Source organism: Ptiloglossa arizonensis, chromosome 8, assembly GCF_051014685.1.
Source record: "Ptiloglossa arizonensis isolate GNS036 chromosome 8, iyPtiAriz1_principal, whole genome shotgun sequence".
Lineage (NCBI taxonomy): Eukaryota > Metazoa > Arthropoda > Insecta > Hymenoptera > Colletidae > Ptiloglossa > Ptiloglossa arizonensis.
This window is the reverse complement of record NC_135055.1, coordinates 2,861,880-2,888,574: the sequence shown is the minus strand read 5'-3', so window position 1 is coordinate 2,888,574 and position 26,695 is coordinate 2,861,880. Positions and strand designations below refer to the sequence as shown.

The following is a 26,695-nucleotide window of genomic DNA, read 5'->3' as shown; positions in this document are numbered from 1 at the left end:
CATCGAACGAGACAAAAATAGTGTGTAATAATTGAAGTGAAAAGGTTAATTTATGCGAATTCTTCTTCGACAATAGTACACGCGATTTTATAAAATATTCTATTCAATTGAACAGTGATCATTTTTGCGATCGCCTGAGAAGCGATTAAAGAAAGTGGAAATAAGTTTAGCATAGAAGAGAGGTATGAATCTTCTTTGATTTAATCGTAATGTTGTATAATTTATTTATCAGTCATTCACCTAAGTGCCAGATACTTCTAAGATATCTCGCATAACGCATTCATCTCAGTTGATTATCGAGCTAATTGTATGTTCGATATAGGGTGCGTGGTCAGCAAAAGATGCTTGGACGCTGCGTATACCACGTGATTTATTTTAAACGCCCGCGTTATTTTTTATTCTTTTTGTTAAAAAATATTCCAGGATCGATGGTCGATGTGACGTATCCCAGTACGGTTATTAATAAATATTCTCCAATTTAAGAACGAGTTACAAAATATTTAAAAAAGAAGAAATGTTCACATAGTTCGCACGTTGTATATGTTTGTATACTATGTTAATCCGATATAGTGAATGTCGTAAACATGTATATCTGTGAAAACGTATAAGAGGAGATAAATAAATCAGAAACAAAGAACTATATTTCATTGACGCCAAGAAAGATTAATTTTATTTCATCGTTTCACTTACACCCTGTTAAATATATGGAAGATTCAAATCCGTATTTTGTTATTTTTTTTTTTTTTCAAATAAACGATAACCAATATTGACATTAGTCGATAATACTCGTCTTACTTTTACATTTTATAGATCGAACGACATGGAACGTTTCATTGTGGTCCCAGAAAAATAGAAACAAGAAATTTTAGCGAAGTGTAGAAGCAACAGGTAATTTTGTTTAAACTATTCACACGTAATTCGTTTATTTCCGGACAAATATATTTTGTCTACTTATATTTCTATCTCTGCCTTGAACAGAGGTAACAGAGATGAGTTTTAGATTAGCATATAAATTTGTTCTAAAGGTATATATTTTTCTTTAGTATAATTTTCAAATGAATTGGAAGTGTTTCGATTGGTTGTCCCCGGTGTTAATGATGTTCTTAATATATTAACGTAAAAATAATCGAGGTGCTACTGAAAAATATACGATTGATATTTATTAACAATTATCGATACGTATAGTTTCTATACACATAACATTTTATCTTACAAATTTAACGGTAAATCTAAACGAAAATTCTCGTGCACATCTACATATCTGAACTTGCACACAGAACAATTATTTATTACAAAAGCAATTCAGACGTATACCGTATCCTCTGTTTAAATTAAACGTGTTTCCTTATCGACCGTACGAAAAATACAATATTACAGTTTCTATGATACACGATCTCCTGTAACTATTCTAGAGGAATTAACGAACTATTTAAACTTAAAAATGAATCGACCCTGTAAAACGTGTGAAAAATCTCATTTTCACTATTGCACGTACTAATAAGTATCAGCTATTTCGTTTCAATTTTCCTTACACCGTGATCACATATTTCTTATTCGGTCTTTAGTCGAAACAGGCATATCATTATGAATACCAGAATCCACCCTGAGATCACTAAAAGTCCGGTATAGACTTCCGGCTCGCTTATGGATGACCCTTTCTCCAAAACCGCCCTCAACGAGATGCCTGGTACCGTTACGGGTAATGTTAAACTAAACCACTGGAGGGACTTTGGCATTCCCTCGATTGGCCAAATGAGTCCTTTAACATTCCAAAAAATTTCAATATTTTATTTGTTCTCACACCTAAAGATAAATGTCTGTCGTTCATGTATTTCAAACCGTTTGACTACAAAGGGCGTGTATATGCGCCCTCTAAAAATAGGGGTAAGTAAACAAGAATGTGTATATACCTCAACAGTTAATTACAAAGTGCATATATATATATATATATATATATATATATATATATATATATATTATATATATATACACACCGATAGTTACTTACAAAAAACGAATATATATGCCCTGATCAATATCTTAGTTGTTCTTTTATTAAAATTTTAAGTATATTACGTCGATCTAATTGCATGTACAAATAACTTACCACAGAGAAGTAGCAATGGATAAAAGCTTCCCACAGCCGCGTAATTGACGAGTGTGTGGGATGTACACAAGACTGATATTAGAAAGCCTGTTAAGATACAAAGACAATATTATTTTATTTGTATTAACACAGATAATAATTCTTAAAAAGCACGTTTCGTTACCGATCAGTCATTCATTTTTCACTTCAACTATTAAGTGCAGTCATTAAACACTTATTGCGATGATTATTATGATTAACTCTTAAAAAGCACGTTTCGTTACCGATCAGTCATTCATTCCACTTCAACTATTAAGTGCAGTCATTAAACGCTTAATGTGATGATTATTATGATTAATTATTACCGTAAAATAAATTTGCTTTAATTCTTACCATAAGACATTCCACAAACGGCTTCGAGTACCGTCAGCCAAATGACGATGAATACCGATCCTTCGTTGTCTATGTTAGATACGAAGAAACAGTAACACAATGCCGCCACAACTTGAATGGTAACCACTATTATTTGGGATATGATGTGTGTAATTAATATTTCCGCAGTTGTTACACCTATTTCGAACCAACATATAAAATTTCAAAATAATGAAATTTCTTTTTCATTGTAAATTTATCGAGACGTAAGGATTCGTAGAATGGTAAATAGTTAATTGTTTGGTGATGACATATATTATATAATCTATCAGTCTATAATTTAGAAACAGAATATAGCCAATGTTATTATCATTTATAATCCTATTTGTTAAGTTGAGACATTCACTTGTAACTATTAGTCGATGTGTTTTCAATTTATGGAGTTATGTATATTTTTCGAAACAGATCTCGCAAACTAATCACATGATTGAGCGAATTTTTCCTAATTTATAATTACCTTGAACCAAGCTCCTGTCCCACACACCCGAGTCTCGATCAGTTATGATTATACTCGAGGTAACTGAGGTCCCCAATATAAACAGCATCCTAAGACAGCGACGTATTTGTAAAGAAACTCTTTAATTAGGAAATGTATCGCTTTAAAAACAGAAACGTTGTATCTCGTTAAACTTACGATAATACATAAGGTGGAAAAACGAATGTTGCGTAATTTTGGTCTTTCTTACCAAAAACGGGGTCTTCTAACTGAAAAATTTAAAATTCGTTCCAATGATATTACTATTTCGTACACTTCTATAGCATTAAATTTATAAAGTATACGTACCTTTATTGGACTGTTCGCTAATTTCGAAGAGATTCGACACTCTTTCAAGACTTCTTTGTATTTGTCGAAGAAATTATCATACAATTTTTTTTGTACGAACAAGCTAATTTGTCTATCTAAAAAATGAAAGAAACATAATCATTGACCTGAAACTATTGACTATTATAAAATCGATTAATAAGAAACTAATCAATATAGTCAAGCATTCTATATTTTCATAAAAATGTACAAACATGTTGACTTTAACTTTTGAATCTTTCCGTACTGTGTAAAATAAAACAACTAAATCGTAAGGGGGGGGGGGGGTGGCAAACAGAAAGAAACAAACGTTAAGTCAATAAGTATATGATATATAAAAGTCAACTTGCAATAACAGATTAAAGAATAAAAGAAAGAATTGCAAAGTGCTAATGAATTACACATATTTATGGCATATTTAAAACAATAAAAAGAAACGGTTCAAGAATGTTTGAAAAAGTTGACCTAGAACTATTATTCGAATCCACTTTTGAATAAATAACTATGTAAATGTTGGCTTTGTACTTCGCTTGTGAATAATTTGAGTATTTTTTATACATTTTAACTACCACGTGTTATTGTGAGCTCTGGTGACTTTATTTACCTCTGAAATCCCGAAATGACGTTTTCAAACATTCCTGAATCTATTTCGATCTCTTAATAATTTTACATAATTTATTATACAGAGTGTTCGATTTTGATCTACAAATGCGAATTACTTGTAAACTATCCGCTGCATAAAACTGAATAGTTTCAAGAGGGGCATTATCTACTGTAATTAGTTTCCCTGTATACAGATGCGTAAAGTTCATACAAAAGTGACATATGTTTTCATAAATGTAATAGTATAATTTTTAATACACTAATACAGTTCGTTATTTTCTACAAAAGAATATTAACCTATTTTCAACGATTTTTCGACGTAAATAGGTTAACATTTTTGTACAAGAAATTACAAGCTGAATCCATTAATGCATCCAAAATTACATTGTTGCATTTAAAAAGACGTATGTAACCATCGTATGACTTCTAAGGGTCCGTCCATTTACGGAAAGTCACTTGGGAATTTATAATAAAAAAAAAAAAAATGTACAGAAACACTAATTACTATGTAGTACATATTTGACGTATTAATTATTATATAGACACACACCAGGCGTATTAATTATTATATGAACACACCTAGTGTATTAATTATTACGTGGACACACACCTGGTGTATGAAGCGTTACGTCAATCTGGCTGGCTATGAGGTTCTCCTCTGTCATCGATAAATAATTTTCAAGCTTTTCTTGCGTAGCATCCGAAAAATTACTCTTGAAATGCATCACACCGATGCTTTTCTCTTTCACGATATTTTCCACTGCTTGTTCATAATTGTCGTAATATATCTGGAAATCAAACATGTCAAGTGCAGTAGTTCCTTCCCAGGATTACGTTTCCAAAATTTGAATCCACGTTTCAAAAATTATTGTACACTCAACGCACGTATCGTCGTCTTTTAACAAGCGTTACACGTACCTTCGTCAAAGATGAATTATCGATTCCATTTATCAATCTGCAGCTAAGATCCATGAATCTGCACGTAAACTCGTTTTCATCGTACGTAACGTTGCCCTGATTTCTCCCGTAATTGCAATTCCCAGCCTCTTCGTTCACAATGGATAACGCCAAATTTTTCGGGTCCAAACCGGTGGAGTTAAAGAAGAACATCATCTGCAGAATCGGCAAGATTATCGAGAACGAAACTCCTCTGCACAGACAAACCGATTATCGACGCGACGTTTCTTGCGCGCATCTCCCAAATAATAAACGATTATCGTAACAATTACCCGGGGTGACGCAAGAACTGAAGAGCGTTTTTCGCAAACAGGGCGTGGCATCTTCTTTTCGAATTGCTTTGCCACGGCTGACTCAACTGAAACACGTGAATTTATTTTCGTCGTAATTCGATAGCGATTTCTTTCTTGTGTGAGTCGAACAATAAAAAGAACTCGCTGGTTATTCATGTTAAAAGTATTTCTCACGTTTGTGTCAGAGATGAGTGTTTCATTAAATCGCCATAAACGTTTTTACCATCGCAAATAAAACGATTTCAAAGGACCTTCAAAGGTGATGACATCTCAATTTTTGTATGTCTTTCTTTTTATGTAAATATTCTAGGTCACCTTTAACTTTATTACAAACGCTACATTCTATAACTTTGTTTACCCATGAACCAGCAGGTATCGAGACGAATCCAACGAATTGAAAAATAAGGATTGTAAATGTGTAATTGATTAAACTAGATGGTCCATCCTGCTGGTATGTAAGAATAAATAAGCAAATAGATAGCACACGAAATAAATATGTACCAACATTTTTTGGATAACCCGTATAAATGGAGTCCAGGGTGAGGATGTTGTTAATTTCTGTTACGGAAACTGGCGTTTGGTTGACACTTTGAGAACGATGTTGTACTTCCATTTCACTCAAGCGTAGAAACGCTTCTTCCAACGATTCGGTTTGATATTTTTCTAATATTTCGCTTGGTGATGCTTCAGCCAGCAATTTTCCATTTCTCATTAGTCCAATCTGAAAATTGTAACCATACATTAACACACATCCTCGTATGCATTTTTATTGAGAAAATCAAAAATTGAAGTTTTAGGTAGATCTCTTTTCAGAACTGAATTACTAAAATAAATTGTACGAAATCATTTTACATTGGATGTAACATTATAATAGAATTTTACATTACGTTACATTACATTACATTAACATTCTTACATTAGAAAGAAAACATTTTTCCTGGATAGAAACAAACGATACAATGTATTTTTTTTTCCTTGTGCGTATGTTTTTCTAAGATTGCAAGTCAACGACATTTCTTTCCCTATGGCTATTTCCATTAATAGAAACATTATAGCTATAAAAAGAAAAAATTCCGCAGAGGTATTCTTGTAAAATCATAATTTGTTATGTATAATTTAAAACGACAAACGGTCGTTACGATACGTAGTATACTCTTATTATGAATCATTCTTTGGTAATTATTCAATTTCTGTATTAGAAATACGCTGCATTACACAATAGATTTCAAAGGCACTTTATTACTCGTGTTGACAGGTGATCAATATAGATCTTCTAAGAGCTGTTTATGTAAAAATCTGTATTTATCTCGCATCGAGCCTTCTAAAAATATTATTATTTATGTTCTCCTGTTCTATACTTGCAAATTCTTTATTCCAAACGTGTATGAGCAAAACGATTAAAAAGTTCTTGCACCTTGTCGGCATTCTTCGCTTCCTCAATGTAATGCGTGGTGATGATCACAGTGACACCTTCTTCGCGCGTGATCTTCATCAAATGGTTCCAAATACTGTGAAAATAAACGTTACTTAATTTTCATCGATCTTTGGTCCTTATTGCGCGATCGAGGGGCAAAGAAATGAAAGTGTACTTGCTTGTCCCTTAAAACCGGATCCAGACCGACAGTTGGTTCATCGAGAATCAATAATTCTGGTTTATGAAGCAAAGCGGCTGCAAAAGACAGTCTTCTTTGCTGGCCACCGCTCATATCCCCAACTAAACGATCCTTAGGTGGTAATTGAAGCAAATCCTTCAGGTACATGTACCTCTCCTCTAAAATAAAGCGATCGCATTTAATAGTAAGAGAGCAATTTAATTCTAAATTAATTTTGAATTAACTTCAAATAAAAACTGCAAACGCGTCAAATAAATTAAATAAATAGTTTCCATTAAATGTCATTACCCTGTTATATTGCATGCTATTTGCAGTTTTGGTAAGGATTACAACAAAAATCCATTGGCTGATACTATAAAGTTGTAAAAAATTAATTTCTCGCTGCCGACAGGGATCAATTAAAAGCAAAATACGATGTTTAATTCAAAGATGACGATCGATTAAAAACATCCAATAAGTCATATACCTAATACTTTATTACATATTTCTGAATTATAATTTGAAATACCTTGGACCGCATTACAAAAACGATTTATATAAGTGCATGCTATTATGACAATTTACAAAAAGGAGTAGATTAACGAGGTTCGTGTCTAAAGTGAAACTGACGAAGAAAATACTTTACGTCATTTGCACAAAAAGCAAGACAGTCGAGTTTTACTACCTACCGATCGTGTAATCGCTCAAGCCGTTAATCCTGCCGAAGTAGTAAAGCGCGCCAATTACAGAAAACTCGTTGACCAATGAAACATCTTGCGGCATGTAACCCACTCGTGGTCCTGGAATGCCTGATTCTTTAGATCTTGGTTTGCCACCAAGAACCCAGATATCACCACTGTCCAATTTTCGGACTCCGACCACAGAGGACAGTAGAGTGGTTTTGCCACAGCCACTGGCTCCCAGTAAGCCATATCTATACGAAACGGTTAACATGTAATTAAGACTGAAGTACACGCAAAACTATTCAAAACGGGTGATGCGTAAAGCAGAGTTCTCTAGAAAAAACTTTACAGAACATTGAGGATACTCAAGGACAATCTTAAGCTAACTCCCACTACATTGGTTAGGCTACGCCCACCACTGTTCGACTACGCCCACCACGCCGTTCGACTACGCCCACCACACCGTTCGACTACGCCTACCACACCGTTCGACTACGCCCATTTTCCCTTAAACGGAAAAGCAAGCACATCATGGAATAAAAGTAGAAGCGGTCTTGAACGATCAACTAATTTTGATTGGTTAATCTTGGAGTTTATGATTTTTGAATAAACACACAGTTCCAAGTTGTTCGTCATTGATTAATTTAACATTTATGCTATATATATTAAACACAAATTATTTAAATAAGTAAACTATATCTATGTTAGGTAATAATTATTTGGAAAATCAATGTTCTTTTTTGGATTAAATTATTTACTTTATGTTATTAGCCTTGGAGATGAATTAAAATTTGTGATACGCTTAATTTGTTACCAAAAAATATTTACTGTTTACTTACATGCTCCCTTGAGAAACAGCCAGGTTCAAACCATTCAAAATTGATACACCATTCCCATATTGTTTCATGGCATCCCTGACGACTATTGCGTATTGCGATACCATTTTATGTAACGTCAATCGAGAACAATCTGTAACAGGTGTTTAAAGTGATGGATTTTTAAATTTCGATTTCGTTCAATAAATTCGTTGGGTGTATAAACAGAAACACAAAAATTTATATTTAAATCGCTCAATAGAGTTTATTATATGTAGAATTGAAGTATAAAATTCAATAGTATTCTAAATAGAATGTAGCCTCGATAACTGTCGCGGCCTCTGCCTCGTTAATTGCACGGCATTGACTCTCACTCGCCTTCGCTCTATAAAGTAATACGTAATCGTTTTTTCCAGACCAACAAAAGAATTTATTTTGAAAAAAGTCCACTTCCAAAAACGCTTAGAATAATTTTGATTTGATAGTTTTAGATTTCTTTGACGTCTCTGAAACATTTCATTAATCAGAATTCCTGTGTCTCGTGTTCAACAAACTTGATTGGTTTTGCGTATGTACTTGTCTGTTATCGCTTTAAAAGGGCTTCAGAAATCGAGGACTCATGACTGCGTCGTACCTCGCAAAGTCCTTAAGATGGAATTTTGCCAAGGACATCTAGCTTGTTCTTCCACTTGTGTTAGACTCGATAATTTCTACTCATAGTAGACGGCCTATTTTTTGCGTCATTTACATGGACCCTTTCACTTTCTTATATCGATGATGGGACTTTGATTGGAATCGCAATAAATTTATGAGAAATTCGTGAAAATTTCAGATTACTACAGATGCTAGTATCTGATTAATCAAAATGTCACGAGTCTTTCAAGTAGTTAAAATTAACAATATTTTCGACGATATCAGTGTGCAAATGGATTAAGGAACGAACTGAATGTTATTCGAATTAATCTTTATGCAAATAATTATTTAGATAAAAATCACTATTCTTTATTCGCAATGTTCATCTGTCGTTCGAATTGATTTTTACCTAGATAAAAAATTGCTCAACGTTGTCAAAAAGTGAGTTCAAAAAATTAAAAAATTGAGAATCTAAGATTTTGAAATCCACAGCTTGGAAAGTTCACGCTTGTATTTTATATTACGTATGATATTACGACTATATTAGGTATTGTATTTTATATTACTGTGAATTCTTATACTCTCTCTGTGCAAATATAATAGATTATAAGAAAATATTTAAGAGAGCTTCGGACTTCAATTGGATTATTTCGGTACTCTCTAAATCTTCTATCATTCACGTTACCCTACATTGTTATCTCACATCTCTGGGATCCTACATTATCCTTATCTTATGTAGTCAAATCTATGTTTACATTTTCTAAATCTGACATATATTCGCTCTCTCAACTTTTATCCCGTATCTTCAAAATCTCACTTTCTATTCTCCAAAAATGTTTACATTTTTCGTTTTCTGAGCCTCACCACCCATATATTCAACTCTTTAATTGGAATAAAGTATTTTAATGACCAGACCAACGTGCGATAATTATTCAACTTCATTCGAGGACATGGCAGAAAATTCATGATTATTAACGAAATTAAATTATCGTTAAACACGTGGCAATTTTGTTCCCGGTTGAACGAATCGTGTTAATTTTGAATGTAAATTCAGTGTCGGCGATCAAAGTAGATCAAAAAATCAATCAAAGTGCACCGTAATTTCGTGACATTGTTTCGCTCTAAATCCATTCACTATGTCAATCGAGGCGGCGCGAGAGCCCAGTGACGCTGAAACAGTTAAAAAACGATAGAAACAGGTTTCGCACGATGTTTGGCTGTCATTACGAATTCTGATCAAATCGCGTTTATGTTAAATATGAATCACTACGGTGGTCCCGTCTATTTAACATTCGGTGCATCGGCTCTTTCGGATATTGTACATTATCGCAAGCGCGTGATATGTATTTATAACAGTACTCTTCGAATGTGATTTAAACATCGCTGTTTATTTTAACATTATCGGCGTTCTGGCGCAAGGAAATCGATGAGCAATTAACAGTTCGTTCAACCGAGAACAGTGCCCGTTCGTTTAACGATAATTTCATTTAGACGTTAATGAAGCCCAGTATCGTCAAATTTTGTAACGATCGATAAGTTTCGTAAGATATTATAAAAAGAAAATATTAAACACATATTACGTGTTAATAATATTTATTCATTCGTCAGTTGTATTATGTATTTCTGTATTGAAAGACTCGACAAAAAAACATCTCGTGACGACATCGAGGATAAAAACAATTTCAATCATCTGAGAGAGAAAAAACAAAATAATCCTTACTCCACATGACACGAAGTGGATGTTCTAAAGATTACCAGAAGATTATACAATTCCGTAGAAATAGAAATTTCTTGAACGTTTCGGCATAGTATACGTGCATAAGAGCGCCATTCACTTTTTAAATATTATTCGAATATCTCAGTACGCGTAACGATTATTAGAATGTAATAGTCATTAGATTATTAGAATGTAACCGAATGCTGAAAGCGGTCATGTTATGTGTGTATAATAGCGTCGAGAAAAGGAATCGAATTTAGTCACGAGAAAGTGATTGTGAACACAACCAGTCGGGTGTTATCACAGTTCTGGTTGAATAAATGCTTCTACTTGAAAGTGTTGGTTTTTTTTTTCAATCGTTTTACATCGAGCCAACCGATGAAATTTTCGAACACATTAGGCAAATTTATGCGAAATACGATTGCAGAATCCTTCTTTCTTTTTCCAACACGCACAGAGAAAGCGGAAAGCGAACCTTAATCGCATTAATAACACAGTTGATATTTATATTTTATATTTATCGTTTTCCGAAAGTGCTGCCTTCCTTTGCAAAAAAAAAGGTACGCAAAAAACAAGTCCAAAGAACTGGATATCAATTGTTTTCGAACATAAATTGCTACATACATACGAATTGCAAAAAAGATATACGAAAAATTGTCCGAAGAATTGTACGTCAATTGTTTTCAAACATAGATTGCTACATAAATGTAAATTCTTACATATAATATATATAATATATATAATAAATATATATATTTAAATTATATATTATATATATTTAAATTATATATTATATATATTTTATATATATTTTACAATTCCCATATATTATTTTATATATATATTTAAACAGTGATCATTTGATATCTGAAGATATAAATGCAAACATTCCGGTCACTGCAACGTTCGAACGGATGTTTGATTGCATTTTACGATCACTGACCACCTTCACCCAATCTCGATACCCCGTATTGCGTGCATTCTAAGCGGAAAGGATCGAAGGGAACCAGTTCCACGCACACAACGATCACGAGCGATGGTAACACTCTTGTTTTACCGTTATGAAGGGATTATCTAAGTCGTATGCACTCGACCTACGGTGCACTAGACAGTCGTGACTGCATCACGTGCAGCGGGCAAAGGAAAAAGTATAACTATGGGTCAACGTTCTCGAACCCTTGGCGACGAATCTGAGTGCCTAACGAATCGAGAAACGACTATTGAATTCCTCAGTCACATCGCTCCGTAGACACAATTCACTCCAATCGCGAATCCAATGTTACATTCAGCCGTCTATCGTCTTTTAGACCACGTACAGGCAGAACAAACCAACGCTCGGGCAAATTTGTTAGAGAATTAAGCAAAACTGCCCCGGTGACATCGGTCCGGCGCGGTCACTCGTCAGTGGACCGCGAGTAGCGCTGATGTACAACATTACCTCGCTTAATGATCTGTTTCGGTTCAGTTACCGATAGAAAATAGTAATTTTTCCATTTTCTTGGAAATATTTAAAAAAAAAAAAAAAATTCCAACGAAAAGTGAATTCACCACGCTGAAAGTAACTTTTACTTCTTTCGAATCTTACCGTACAATCAATTTCGAAAGTTGTAACGACTGCAATAACATTATCCCGTAACACTCGTATATTCGCGAACGAATCTGTTACTCGAAGAAGTCTAACGTCTAATGTCCAACTCGAGAAGATAAATTTATGATCGTGGCACTGGATACGTTGCAGCTGCGCGGAGGCTTGGAATCGACTGAAATTTGCACGCGGCTAATGACAAACTCCATAGATCTATGTAAATCCCGATAATGGCGTGTAATTTGCGGCGCGCTCGTGTGTCGTTGTCCCCATTCTCGGAGAACGTAATACCCAACAACTATACTTTATTTTCTCAGCAACGTATCAAAGAGTGACACACGTTTTTCACCAATGGGACACGCATTTCCCAGAAAACTGGACGCGCGGTTTCAAGGCTGCGCGTTACGAAACCACGAAGAAAGTGTTACACCAGTAATAATTTCGAGCGTATCCGAACGGACAGTGGAGCGATGGTGTAACACGCTCTCATAACGGGCGGAGAGATTGCCGAGAAAATCTGGTGAAAGGTCATCCGTTGGTCGATCATGGAATGTTGAAACGTGGAGCGTTTATCCCCGGGGGACGTTTAACCCCTCCGCTTTGAGAGAGTACGATTCGAGGAGTTTCAATGCGGAAGACTTTTTGTTCCATGTGTTCAGTAGGTACGTACATACGTTCACTGTACGCGGTACAGTCGGTGACATGAATTTGTGCCGCGCGAGGGACCAGTGACTCAGTTCAGGCTACCCCCTCTCCTACGAGTTTCTAATTATCGCACGAGCGGAACGCTAGATGGAGTCACTGCTACGGTGTGACGTAAGTGCGAAGGAATCATCATGGCGGCCATCGCAGAACGGAGCAACTGAAACTTTCGAAAAAAAAATCTGGAAACGATCGAAGAGCGAGCGACGAGTACCATGAACCTTTATGAGATAACGATGTTTTGTTACCAGTTTAACGAATAAATTGGTACTTGTTGCGTATTAGTATGTTCTGAGAATGAATTTTATAAACGTGGCCTCTACACGACTGTTATATAAGAATTTAACGATCGAATGAAGAAATTAGTAATTATTAACCATAACCATTTTTACGATTTCTTTTTAATAATGGCGCCATCTAGCGTTTTAGCTTACGTATAACGTCAAGAGGATCGTGAAGGAGTAGGATTAGCATGAACTCAGCCACATGCCCCTTAAGCGGCACGAATCACTATCACCAGGTATGCGAGCAAGAAAGCTCACATTAGAAATCGTCCACATTTGTTAAAAAATGTAAACTTAATATTTCGTATAATTTTCTTAACTATTTTCCATCGTTTTGAACCAATCAAATTTTCAATATGTTCATGCGGTACCTGGTCCGTCATTTTCGAATATGCAGTGCAAACGAGGACGAACTGATCTGATATTTAACAAACGAGAAATCCTAAAAAAACAATTAACAGTGTATATTTCAGTTTAGAAAGTCCCAAACTTTGCGAATGACCAACTGTTGAAATTTTAAAACAATTAACGATACAAATAGGGCATTCTTACATCGGTTGCAATACCATTGTACGAATATATTGTATTGTACGAACGAAAATACAAAGTTAAAAATGGCGGACGATTTTGTACGTGGATGTGTCTTTTAATTCCATGAGAGCTACGAAGATGAATCTGATGAACCCTTAGACGGATCTCGGTCATCGTAGAAAGATATTTTGCGGTTTTCACGGTGAACGTTCAACGTTCTATATAGAGTAAGCAAGATGCAGAATCCGCTCGAGGAATAGGCAACGAAAATAGGCGAGTGTAGAAAGTAAATTCGCTGGAGAAATTCGCGTCGAATGGACGAACGGCAGCATCTCTCTCGAACAGTTTTTGACCGTGTCCCGCGCGGTTGAACAAGGCTCATTTTTGCGTCACTTTCGTGAATCACGTCACTGAAAGAAAGTAAAATGCCACAGAACTGGTTTGAAGGGGCACGTGAGCTTCAAGCTTGAAACCGTACATCGCCGAAACTGAATTAAAACTGTTACTCGCGAAACTGGTTGTTGATGCGAATTTTCGGCGCGCGCTGCGCAACAGCTGTTCCATCTTGCTCGAAAATCGTTGAAGAATTTCTGATGTACGAAATGCAAGAAGTTGGGGCTTCGTGGGATCATTTTGGCAAAGATTCTATATGTAAACGGCAGGGTAGGTGGGAAATTATTTGAAAATTTCTCCAAAATGTAGTTAAAAAACCGACGAGGATTTGAGATCAAGAGATTATTGCAATTGACCGTTTACGGTTGCATGCATCCATTTCGAAGTATTATTTTTTACTTTTACCGTAAAAATTCTAAATTTAACAGACAGAATTCCTACTGGAAATGGGAATGAAATATTTTCAAACAAAATAGTTCGTAGACTCTCTAAAGCTGTGATAATAACGAAATAGACACTATTTATCGTGAAAAGCGTGAAATTTTATTTTTAAAATTTTCCCGCCTCGATTCACGCGGTTTTATACTCTATCTATGCTGTTGTATCTGCCGTTTTATACACTGGAGTCGTCTAAAATTTTTATTAAATAATTTCACTGATGTGGGTCAAAATGTTTTCCAAGCATACTATTTCCAAGTATGACATAATCAAGTAATAATCTAATAGCTACTGTTTATTCATTCTGAAGGCTTTAACTGAAAAAATAAGCTGTTATTGGATATATGCATTTATTATACAAGACCTTCCCTCGAACGTTACAATGCATAAAGTTGAGTCTAAAGAAACTTTCTTATTACTTATTGACACTCCATGTAATACACTGTAGTATCGCATAATCTCTCTTAAGAACGGTTTGGTAATAACTTAAGTTTAACGATGATCTTAGTACTTGCTTTCAACGCAACATAATTTATAGTTAATTTTACACCCAAAAATTCACATTTTGGAGAAAATATTATCTTGTAAATGGTATATTTTGATAATAAAAAAAATAGCCTTAAAGACATGCTTATTATCAAATATTATCTACAGGAATTTATACTTACGGTAACTATAACAACATCGATGGTACATCACATAATATAGAAAACAGCGAATAAATTTATTGATGTTCTTTAGCTCATGACTATTACGTGCTATGTAAACAAGGAATATAGAGAGTTTGAATTATGTAATGACCTCCGGAGAATGGTGAAATTTTCGTGAGAACCAATTTTATTAAAGTCTATATTTTCAAACGACAGTTTTCAGACATTATTGATATTTTCAGTTATCATACGACGAAAGTATATTAATTAAAATACAATCAGTAGAGACGGTGTTTTTTTAGAACACTACCTTCCCCGACTGTAAAAAATCGATTAGATATAGTTTTATATAACCAGGAACTGCTGTATACTAATATATAACCTCGTCAGATACCAATTATTTTGTTTGAAATAAATAAAAATTAAAATAATGATCCGTATTAAGTATCAATTTTGTAAAGATTTTGCTGTTGCATCATTAGGAATTTTAAGTATGAATATTGATACTGACAAATTAACCCATAAGTAGGTTAAGAAATTCAACATAATCAACAAAATAAATTTATATTAACAAACCTGATAATTGTGTCCAATTTTTATATTTAATTTTCCATTGAATATATGCCTCTGCTAATGATATTTTGCTACTTCTATTAATCGAAATTAATTATACATTCATTTCCAAAAGAAACCCACTCCCACGACAAACAAAGGTAAAATAAAAATATAGATAGGTGTATCTGTTTTAATCCAGTAAAATATTTACCATTTCCATTGATGTATATTTTTCAACAGTACGAATTATTCAGAATATTCTTACAAAAAAACAATAAAAACGCTTTTAGCTTTGCATGAATGCAAATTGTTGACTTTTAAGTATTTCCAGATTTTTTTAACGTTTTTATTAGTATTGCCGTCGAAATAAATAAAACATCTGAACTGAATAAAACATTTTTGCACACCTGACGTTGTGTATTATGATACTGAAAAAATATTTCCCGCGTCATCAGTTCTGTGGTTTTTATTTGCATTTCGTTTAGTAAAACATAACTGCATAATGTCTCAACGCATGAACACCTTCACACGATAATTTTGCAACATGTTGCATAGGTTGAATGCAGTTATACATTGATGATAATTGAAAATCATAGACGATGAGAACGCACAAGTTTAGTACTACGTCGTGCAAAATTTGTAAACAACCACGTTTTTAAATTATTTCATAAGTATAAGTAAAATATTCTCCGGTATTAAAATGTCAAAAAATGATAAAAATGAAAAAATTGATTACATTTCTCGAGTAAACTTAGGAAACTTTAAATAGTACCTTTTACACTGTGTTAACAATATACTTATAACGAATTAATTTTATCTTGGTAAATAGTTAACATACAATGATGAGATTGTCATTTTTGTGTACATTATTGTAGTACCAAATAGAAAGTATGAGATAAAATATCTTAAGTTATTCAATTTTTACAACTCTCACCTACTCGGTACAAATTAAGAAAACGGTGATTTTGTGTTGTCTTTGCCTTGACGTCGAGATGACATTCCAAACATGTAGAAATATGAATAATTGCACAGTTGGCAAATTCGCCATTGAACGTTGTTGCCTTAGCCACCTTTCATTACCCACCGTTCCAATTCCATCGAACAGTGAATTCCAAATTTCATATGAATAATTTCAAATTAATAGAGAAGTAATCTTCCACTATTTTGAGTCGTTTCATGTGACAATAATTCAGTACAATATCAAATAAAACGCACATAGTAAATTGTGTGTATACAATCTCTACAGGTCTAAACGTTTTTGAAATAACATTACTTGATACTATATACTATTTCGAAGAATATCATTCGTGAAGATACAATTACGCGATCAAGTTCTGTATTTTTTGTGGTTTGAAAGAGTATTCTTAGAAATAATAAAAAATACACGACATTGCAAATCTCTTTGTGACACTAAACTATACGTATTGTGATTCGAAGGAATAACAAAACAGATATCGCTAGTACACTTCATTGTCGATCATACATACGCATTTATTACTTCAAATACACAATCTAGTAACGATTTGTGTAAATATAGAGAACTTTCTTAGCATATTCTTTAATTAAAAATAAAAATATAAAACTTCGTTAAAAAGTTTTATTTGGGAAAAAACGAATAAATTTTTTATATTGGGTCTTGGTAAACATCGTTTCATTAAAATGACGAAAACCAAAAAATGCAGTGCAACAAAGTGTAATGAAAATACTTGTTATGACCGGAAACCAAGAAATTTATTATAAAGGCTTAACACAAATCTGATTTAAACAATAATACATTTAAACGTTTCGAGCCCTATTTAGGTTTTTAGTAAAAACCTAAGTAAATTTAAAAATATGTGAAGAGGAAATAATGCAAAAAAAAAATGGTATAAAAATATAAATTATCCCTGTATAGTTATATAAGGTTGCGTCATATGGTCCATTGTGCATTACCTACAGTTAGATTAATATTTTTACAGAAGAGAATTCGAAATCGAAATGTTTAAATATATTATTGTTTAAATTATATTTTCACAAACCACTGTCGTTCTCCCATTTATCATTGATTATTGTAAGAATCATTGCTACAAAGAGAGTGTGCTCGATAAAATAATTAATTTAATTTTAAATTTTCAATATCGATTTCAAATATTCCTTGTTTTCCTATTATACAACGTTCCCTAATATTCTTCTAGAGATTATTATGTCGTCCCAAACGCAACCTATTGATCACTATATCGAAGAAAGATAATTGAACCATCAATTTCTTTCTAAATCTTCACGGTTCTCTTTATTCGCAGTATTCTCCTTTATGTACCATGAATTAGGTGGCAAGCTAAGTACTCTCTTCCTCGTTTCTTCTATTACGCAACGCTTCCTAATGTCCCTCCAGAGATTATGGTCCCATCCATTGACGAGGATTCGTACTATCAAAGAAATATCGCAGTGCCACAAAGTTTTGCAGCTTGTTCAAGATTGAATTTTGAAATTAGATACACACAGGAAAGATCACATTAACTTTGAACAAAGCCAATCGGAGAAAAAAGAAAATGATTTGCAAATGAGCTTTTTTCGAGTCAGTATGTTACGATGAAAGTCCATTTTCAAGAATGAATACAAATTAGTAAACTACGAAACTATTAATACAACTATTAACTAGTTAATACAAATTTTTCATTAGTTTTTGTACAACATTTATTCTTTAAACACTTTGATCTCACAATGATCATTTATCCAGTCAAAATCCAATTAAATAATCCTAGTCCAGGTTTGATCGAGTCGTTTTATGTCTTTTGGTATTGTCATTCGAGTCTCTGTACGTAGATATAAACGGAAATAGTTAAACTATTAGACAAATCAGTTTTGTATCGTAGTTTACTGTTGCGTTGTAACTGTTACGTTTAAATAAACGGGTACGTAACTGTACAAATCGGTGTGCCACAATAACCCAATTCTAGAAATCGAATCAACAAAGAATCAAAGTGGATCCATTTAACACTGCACGTTTTATTTTTTGGTATTTCGACTGTTTACAGCATTCAGCATTTAAGGATTCAGCTGTACACAAAATGCAACATCTTTAGATCCAATCAGAAAAACATACTGTGATATCAAGAAGAAGAGACAGTGTCCTACTGGAATCAACACTTTTTGATTTTTGACTATTGAAAGAAGACAGCAACCAACTACATTGTTTTCATTGAAAGTTTATACAAAAAATCACTACCCTTAGATTTCATTTGTTGAACAAAAATAATTCAATTCTCCAATTGAATGGACATCACCATCGAGGAAGTAAGTGGTACTAAAATTAACAACAATACTTTGATTTCGTCTATAACGTAAGTCTATGAATCTTCTTCAGTAAAGAGTTTTGTTTTTACTGTACTTTATAAATACCTGTGTTGTTCCAAAGTCGATAATTTTTTGCTTAACTGATTTCATGAATTTAAACATTACGAAAACGACTTTTGCAAAAGGTCACTTGCAAAAGACAATTATTTGCAGAAAAACTAATTAGGCCTACAATAGTCCAAAGTATCCGATATCATTAAAGAATGTTTATTGAAGAGAAGAATAAATACATAATTATTATCCCCACTAAGTAAGGGAATCTTCGTTGAAACAAATGTCTTGAGAAATACATGTATAGACAATTATTTTTATAAGAAGCCGCTAGTTGACATTGAATGACCACAGATTTAATAAAAAGTAGAATTTAAACATTTTTTATTTTATTTTTACGAAAATATTTTTAACATATTAAGGAGATGTTTTTGATCAAACTGAGACCAAACACGATGTGATCTAAATAATTTTTAATTACTTTAAAATTAATAATCTCTATTATCCTTCACGACCATTTTTGATATTTCACAGAAACGATTTGTTGGTTTTACAGGTAACTCTCGTACAACACGGTTAATTCATATGGTTCGACAAAAATCGGAAATTGATTAACAATTTTGAAAAATTAACAGTTTCATTCTATCCTTGATTTTAAATATTATGCCGAGAATAGTTGAAGAGCAGAACTTTATTAGAAAGACGAAGAACTTTGCAATTATGAATAGACACCATCGTGACAATTTTCCACCGTGGACCATGATAAACATTTGAAGAAAGTTATCAACTGCCATATTTCTTGGAGAAAAGAAGAATATCGACGGTTTTAAATAAGGTATTCTAAAGTTGAGGCACTTTAAAATTTCTACCGATGTTAACATAAATTTGAATAATCATGTTTTTTGTAGATGCTAAACATTAATATTTAAAGGAAAATAGTATGTCATTTCACCGATTGAAATAAGATTAATGTAAATTTGATATTACTAGAATCGGATAGATTCGCATTTTGAACTGCAATAATTCAATATTTTATTAAACTCTTTGGTCATAAAACAGATTTCAATCATTCAATCATAAAACAAAATAATTCAACCATAATAATATACATAAATAATTATGCAAACTTACAAAATGAATAATGCAAATGAACAAACAAAGAAACATGTGTAAAACCACTGGGAATTGCAATTCAAAACTATAGACAGGTGATATTGAAAGAAGGACAAGTGCATTACGTAAATATTTGTTTTTCGGATAATAAAAAAAACCGAATGTGCGCAGAAGCTAATAATACTTGTTGTACGTTATTCAAAATCTAATAGCATAAATTCTTTCTGTTAATCATTTCATATTCCTTCCTTTGTTCGGCAGATGTAACGTACATATTCATACTTACTCCATTAATCAGGATATTTAATTTTTATTGCAAAATCTTCCTTTATTTTTTTCATTTTTGCACATTTTTCTTTTCTTCTTTCTTTCAAAAATTTGTATCGAGGTCCTACCATTTGGAACCTAATTCATCGCATTATACCGAAGTTAATTACAATTGTATCCGTAAAGTTGTAAATCATATGGTTATAGGAATTTTCGCGGAGGGAAGTCTAAAGTTTTAATTAACTGTCATCAGTTGTAATTAATTGGTTTTCCAACGGTAAAGCTCGATATACATAATTTGAAATAAGAAAATAATGAAGATAATTTGCAGTGAAACTTAACAGAGCAAATCTGAAGAAAAAAATTAGACCTGCCGATTGGGAAAAAAGATTTGCAATAAGGATTTAATCGAAGATTTGAAACATTCTTCTCCGAGTAAATCATTTCTTAAGAGAAAAGAATGGACACACGAACTGAACACGGAAACTTGTAGAAATTAATAGAGCAAATCTGAATAAATATTAAACTTGTCGATCGAGGAAAGAAATGCGCAACTAGAACATAATTGAAGGTTCAGAACATTCTTTTCCGCATAAATTGACGCAATATCCTCGTTTCTGGTTCTATCCCTTCTAACGAGGAATAATAAAAAGAAATTTTCGAGAGAGGAGGGATACAAATTTAGAAAAAATGAGTTTTCGAAAATTTCTCGTGAACACACCAAAGGACATCAAATTCCATGAAACTTTGAATTAAACTTTTCTCCATGATCTTACATGATTTAAAAATATCTTACATGATTTAAAAAATATTTACAATATTACGTAAACCCGTATTATCTTTAACGGGTATTTTCTTTGCCAAAACAAAAAATAGATCTGTTAATAGGGCCACTTAAACTACATTTGTTCAAAATTTCAAATTTTAAACAATTGTCAACTTGCCGCACATTTCACGTAAGTCATCTGCAATTCATAAGCTCATCAAATGTTAAATTTCAAAGGTATTGTTCACTAGTAAGTGCCATCTTCCACTGTATAAATATGCCTACTGTAACATCCGTATAATAACTCTTTCTAAGTAACAATTGTAGAAATTTGTATAAATCATCAATACGGACGAATTTATGATTAAATTTAATCGTTGTTACACGTGTTCAAGAATGTTACGTTATATGGGACATCAATTTATCGGTTGTGTAACAAAACTAAAAAAGTGCTTGTGTAAAATTCATTACGACATATTTGATACGCAACAATTGTCGTAAAAGATTTATTCCATAACTGTGCAATAAATTTATTTTATAACTGTATCGTCTTCAGTGATGATTAATAGTAACAGAAGTTTAGGGTTTACCAGAGTGGAATCAAGAAAATGGTATATATACACACTTTACAGTAAAAAAGAATTAATGGGATCAATTTAACGCGAAAGTTTCGAAAAAAACATTATACGAGTTGAAAGTTCGATCGAAAGCGACATTTAAAATAATAAATTAGTCAGGCACAAGAAATGTTTAAACTGTGTATTTTACATATTGGACTCTAACACTTCTGGTCTTTTTTAATCAAAATCCATCATTTAAAATTAAAAACTAACGGCATAAAAATTGTAAAATAAGTTCGTCAATTTCGAGTACGAATGAGTTGATCATTCTTCAAACGATAAACGACAAACAGGAGAAAATTTTTATACGATGTTTACGATACTGATTTATACGCGTTACTGTTATTGCATTCGAAATAGTAAACTTCCGGTCAGCTTACCTCGGCGCTGATTATCCTTTGATTTTCGAAAGTAAAACGTACACGTGGTCTGTCCTTTCCTTTTTGAACACCAATGAGCCTCGATTGTCGAACACGAAACTTTTTAAATATCACGGAACTCGATGTTGATCCAGTGTTCGTTCACAACACACACTGTGGGACGACACGTTGCTTCGAACCGATTCTACGTCAAATGTATCGCGAAACACGCGACAATTATTATCAAATGAAAATGTCGTGATCGAGAAAAATTTCGGACAAATTTGTTTTCGCGGGAAAAAGAAACGTTTCGAGAGCCCCGAGTCGCGTCTCAATCGCTAAAGTGAACAAAATTTGTTTCGAACACGCGCATGTACACTGTATAGCTGAAAAGAATGCCTCTGCATGGAATTTCGATTCGACGATCGCAAACTTTTAAGAAAGACTGTCTCTCGCCACTGTTCAGGACCACCTGTCGCGCAAACTAACGGTCAATGACATTGCTATCGTGAGAATGCAATTCATGAGCGAAAAGACGAATTTCTCCAGAAGCATTCTTCGTAGCTGCTCTCAGTACATATGCCTATTAACGTAAATTGTATCTAAACGACCGTACAAATTCCAACGAAACTTTGCATTTACGTTTCATATTCCCGTCTTAAGATCCGATTAAATTTTAATCAAAATCGGCCCGTGGATAACAATGATTCCCTCTTGCGGTTTTTCGATTTTTCCGTTATAATCTCGTTATTTTTACAAATTCGAAGAAAACGTCTTAGACGAGTCCCGATCGGAATTCAATCTTCTACGAAAAAGTCTAGTAAACTTTTTCTCAATCTTCCCGCACAGAGGAACAAATCGGATAAAATTGCATTAGTTGCATACTTTTTTCCTTTTTTTTATCTCTGAAATGTTTCTCGCCGCGCGTGCAACTTTCTCGAACTTCTTCACCGAAACACTTTTCTCTCCGGCGCACGGGATCTAACCTTTCCTCGTATTAGACCGGCGTTTTATCGATGTTTTATCGAGTTGGAACCATACCAAACTATTACGATTTCAGAGTGTATCGTTTCGAGCATCCCGTTTACCGGTTGCACTCGAGGCGTATCGTTGACACCACAGCGATCGCCCGAAACGGACTGTCGGTCGAAGATTCCTAACGATCGATCGTCGAATCCGTAAATGGCCATACGGATGTATGTCATGACAACAAGCTGAGACGCATTTCCGTGCGAGCCAAATCTACCGAGGTCCGATCGTTCCACCGTCGAACAACCGACTGCGGTGGCCCGCTGTTCCCTAAGGGAAACCAAGATCAAGTCTAACTTAGACGGTGAATGGATGGGGGATCTATGAATCGGTGAGTCCATGTGTCCTTTACGAAAGGTGCCACGCAGGTGCAACCGCATTCGATGGGTAGGGGTAGAGGAGATCTCTTTCTCCTGCACGCCTCCAGGTTTTCCTTCGCGAGCACGGTGTCGCTCGTACGACCACGTGCGGGACCATTCGATTTTAACACGGTCGTTACGAACGTTGAACGCCTATGTGCGTTCACAGTCGCTAGGGGGGTTCCTACCTCCTCGAGTGTTCAACGAGAGCCTCCCCACTTCATTTTCAAGTCCTCGCACAAGCGCTGCCATCTCGCAAGATTCGATGCACATGAAATTTTATTCAATTTTCAAACGGTACTAGACTTTGGTTAATTTTGTTTAGAAATTTGAAATAAGAAATTTTACTCAATTTTCAAACGGCACTAATTTTTGGTTAATTTTGTTTAGAAATTTGAAATAAGAAATTTTGCTCAATTTTCAAACGGTACTAGTCTTCAGTTAATTTTGTTTAGAAATTTGAAATAAGAAATTTTGTTCAATTTTCAAACGGTACTAGTTTTTGGTTAATTTTGTTTAGAAATTTGAAATAAGAAATTTTGTTCAATTTTCAAACGGTATTAGTCTTTGGTTAATTTTATTTAGAAATTTAAAATAAGAAGTTTTACTCAATTTTCAAACGGTACTAGTCTTCAGTTAATTTTGTTTAGAAATTTGAAATAAGAAATTTTGTTCAATTTTCAAACGGTACTAGTTTTTGGTTAATTTTGTTTAGAAATGTGAAATAAGAAATTTTGTTTAATTTTCAAATGGTACTAGTCTTCAGTTAATTTTGTTTAGAAATTTTGTTCAATTTTCAAACGGTACTAATTTTTGGTTAATTTTGTTTAGAAATTTGAAATATGAAATTTTGTTCAATTTTCAAACGGTACTAGTTTTTGGTTAATTTTGTTTAGAAATTTGAAATAAGAAATTTTGTTCAATTTTCAAACGGTATTAGTCTTTGGTTAATTTTATTTAGAAATTTAAAATAAGAAGTTTTATTCAATTTTCAAACGGTACTAGTTTTTGGTTAATTTTGTTTAAAAATTTGAAATATGAAATTTTACTCAATTTTCAAAAGATCGAAAAAAGATATTCGTCAGAATTCCAAACTATAGTAAATTAATTGTAAGTAGATTTTATGTATTACGTTGTATTCTCTAGTTAAATTCTTTGAAAATAAAATATTACGAAATATTCCCTAGTTGCAGTTTATTCAGTTCGATTATTTAAATTTTGCAAACGTACGTGATCGTTTATTTTGTGTGCTTTGTACAAGTAATGCAAGAACAGAGTATTGTAAGTTTTCGAAACATATTTTCGAACAAATTTTATAAATTTAAATCGTGTTTGTAGTTGCGTGTATATAAGAGAATATGGGAATGAATAATTAGGGTAGGAAAGGCCAAGTATGTTAGAGAAGATTATAAATAGTAACACGACATACTCAATTTTATCTGCTACAATTTGCTGCAATGATCGTAACAATTGATGAAAAGTACGTTGAGTTTAATAAGAAAAATGGTTTCTCAGTTCATCGATTAACATAATGCTCCAGTTTCTTTTATCGCGTAGCATGAACGGAACCCAAGTTTAACCATTAACCGGTTGTAACTGGATTCTCAGATTTTCAGTTTATTTTTTTTTTGCAAGATATATGTCCGAATTATACACTGAAATATATTCTGAAATGCTTATCGATTAATTCAAATTTCAGGAAATATCAATGACCGTTTAAATATGCATTTCTCTGCATTACCGTTTTAGTGTTTTGGACTACCTATTCTACCGACAGCCAACAATACTAAAAACCAGTTTCCTACATTTACCAACTGTACCACTTGTAATGGTTAGGTTAAAAATTCTTCTAAAGTGTAAGATTGACTGAAGTATCGACTTCATAATGAATCAGTTGTTCTACAGCGCACTCTACAGTTCAGATCAGTGACTTATTAAACCTAACTGTCGAAGTCGGTAAAGGTAGAAACCATAAAAATACTCGTCCTATAGTTCATCTGTAGTCACATAAAAACTTATCTGTAGAAAAGTTATTTCATTCGACAAATTTATTCATCGACTATTTATTCAAATAATTTCATTATTCCATTCCCCCTTTGCATACAATATTAACGAAAATTATGAAAAGAATAATATACAGAGTGGTACAATAATTGTTAGCCATCTAATTAGTTTCGAAAATTTATACAACAGTTGCAGATTTTATCAAGCAAAAGTGAACCGCGTGAAAAAAATCGTACTATCTTTAACAACAAATATTTTCTGCTCTGAATACATAAAAGTTATTTTATTCACAAATTTATTCATCGACTATTTATTCAGATAACTTCATTATTCCATTCCCCTTTTGTATACAATATAAACGAAAATTATGAACAGAATAATATATAGAGTGATACAATAATTGTTAGCCATCTAATTAGTTTCGAAAATTTATACAACAGTTGCAGATTTTATCAAGCAAAGTGAACCGCGTGAAAAAAAATCGTACTATCTTTAACAACAAATATTTTCTGCTCTGAATACATAAAAGATGGTGGAGTGAGTATAGGCAAGAAATAGAATACAGTAAACAATGCTCGTATTTACACATTTATTTGATCGAAGTGTACACGAGATTGCAACGGTATAATTTTATAATAAAAATATTCCTGTATAATGTTCCTTGAAAGGAGTATCTTATCGTGTTTTTTTCTTACCTCAAACGTATGCGTTCGCGTACACAGAAATGAAGTTCTCAAGAGTTTCAGTACTTCCGCAACACGCTTCTTTTTTTCTTCTAAAACACGCATATCGTAATGCAAATATCGCGGACTAACGTGTACCGTGTAATTTCCGCTTGTTTGTCCACCGTCAACAGACGATCGACTAGAACGAAGAAATTCTTCGTAGCGACGACAAAGTTCGGAATAGATTAAAGGCCAAACAGCGCGAAAAGAATTCCACGTAAAAAGGAACACGTGTCACGGTTCATTAAATTCAAGGCTAAACGGCGACAAAATATTTAAATTTTCTAACGTTTGCCGGAAATCATATAATTTTGCTTAAAAACCGCTCTTGGGATCTGGTTGGTCCATACACGTCGTCTCTCGTCGAGCAACTTTGAA

General features: G+C 33.3%; 2 protein-coding genes across 10 annotated transcripts in view; one reads left to right on the top strand and one right to left on the bottom strand.

Moving 5' to 3' along the window:
- Nucleotides 1–20,091, top strand: part of LOC143149881 (nicotinamide/nicotinic acid mononucleotide adenylyltransferase 1-like) — a 36,698-nt gene extending 16,607 nt beyond the window's left edge. Inside the window, exons 5-8 of one of the 3 annotated variants that reach the window (XR_012992896.1) lie at nt 811–888; nt 18,766–19,024; nt 19,632–19,910; nt 19,984–20,091. Coding sequence is in view for 1 of the 3 variants with exons in the window: in XM_076317663.1 (XP_076173778.1) it covers nt 811–853 (43 nt within the window). In the remaining 2 variants the exon portion in view is untranslated. Of the gene's footprint in view, nt 1–810; nt 906–18,765; nt 19,025–19,631; nt 19,911–19,983 lie in introns of those variants that run through there. The other 2 variants (XR_012992895.1, XM_076317663.1) reach the window with 2 other exon arrangements.
- LOC143149883 (ABC transporter G family member 20) lies at nt 1,136–26,413 on the bottom strand. Of its 7 annotated transcripts, none has more exons than XM_076317666.1 (16): nt 23,086–23,521; nt 22,222–22,405; nt 8,288–8,417; nt 7,455–7,699; nt 6,767–6,944; nt 6,588–6,681; nt 5,679–5,894; nt 5,153–5,238; nt 4,842–5,073; nt 4,534–4,711; nt 3,303–3,418; nt 3,153–3,223; nt 2,976–3,064; nt 2,480–2,656; nt 2,108–2,194; nt 1,136–1,759 (listed from the first exon to the last, which is right to left on the bottom strand). In XM_076317666.1, the coding sequence occupies exons 3-16, from the start codon at nt 8,389–8,391 to the stop codon at nt 1,551–1,553; spliced, it is 2,082 nt and encodes a 693-aa protein (XP_076173781.1). In that variant the 5' UTR covers nt 8,392–8,417; nt 22,222–22,405; nt 23,086–23,521; the 3' UTR covers nt 1,136–1,550. The 7 variants fall into 7 exon arrangements, with proteins under 7 accessions (XP_076173781.1, XP_076173783.1, XP_076173784.1 ...); XM_076317668.1 differs by having other exon boundaries at nt 23,187–23,521; XM_076317669.1 differs by having other exon boundaries at nt 23,242–23,521.
- Between the last annotated feature and the right edge of the window lie 282 nt (nt 26,414–26,695).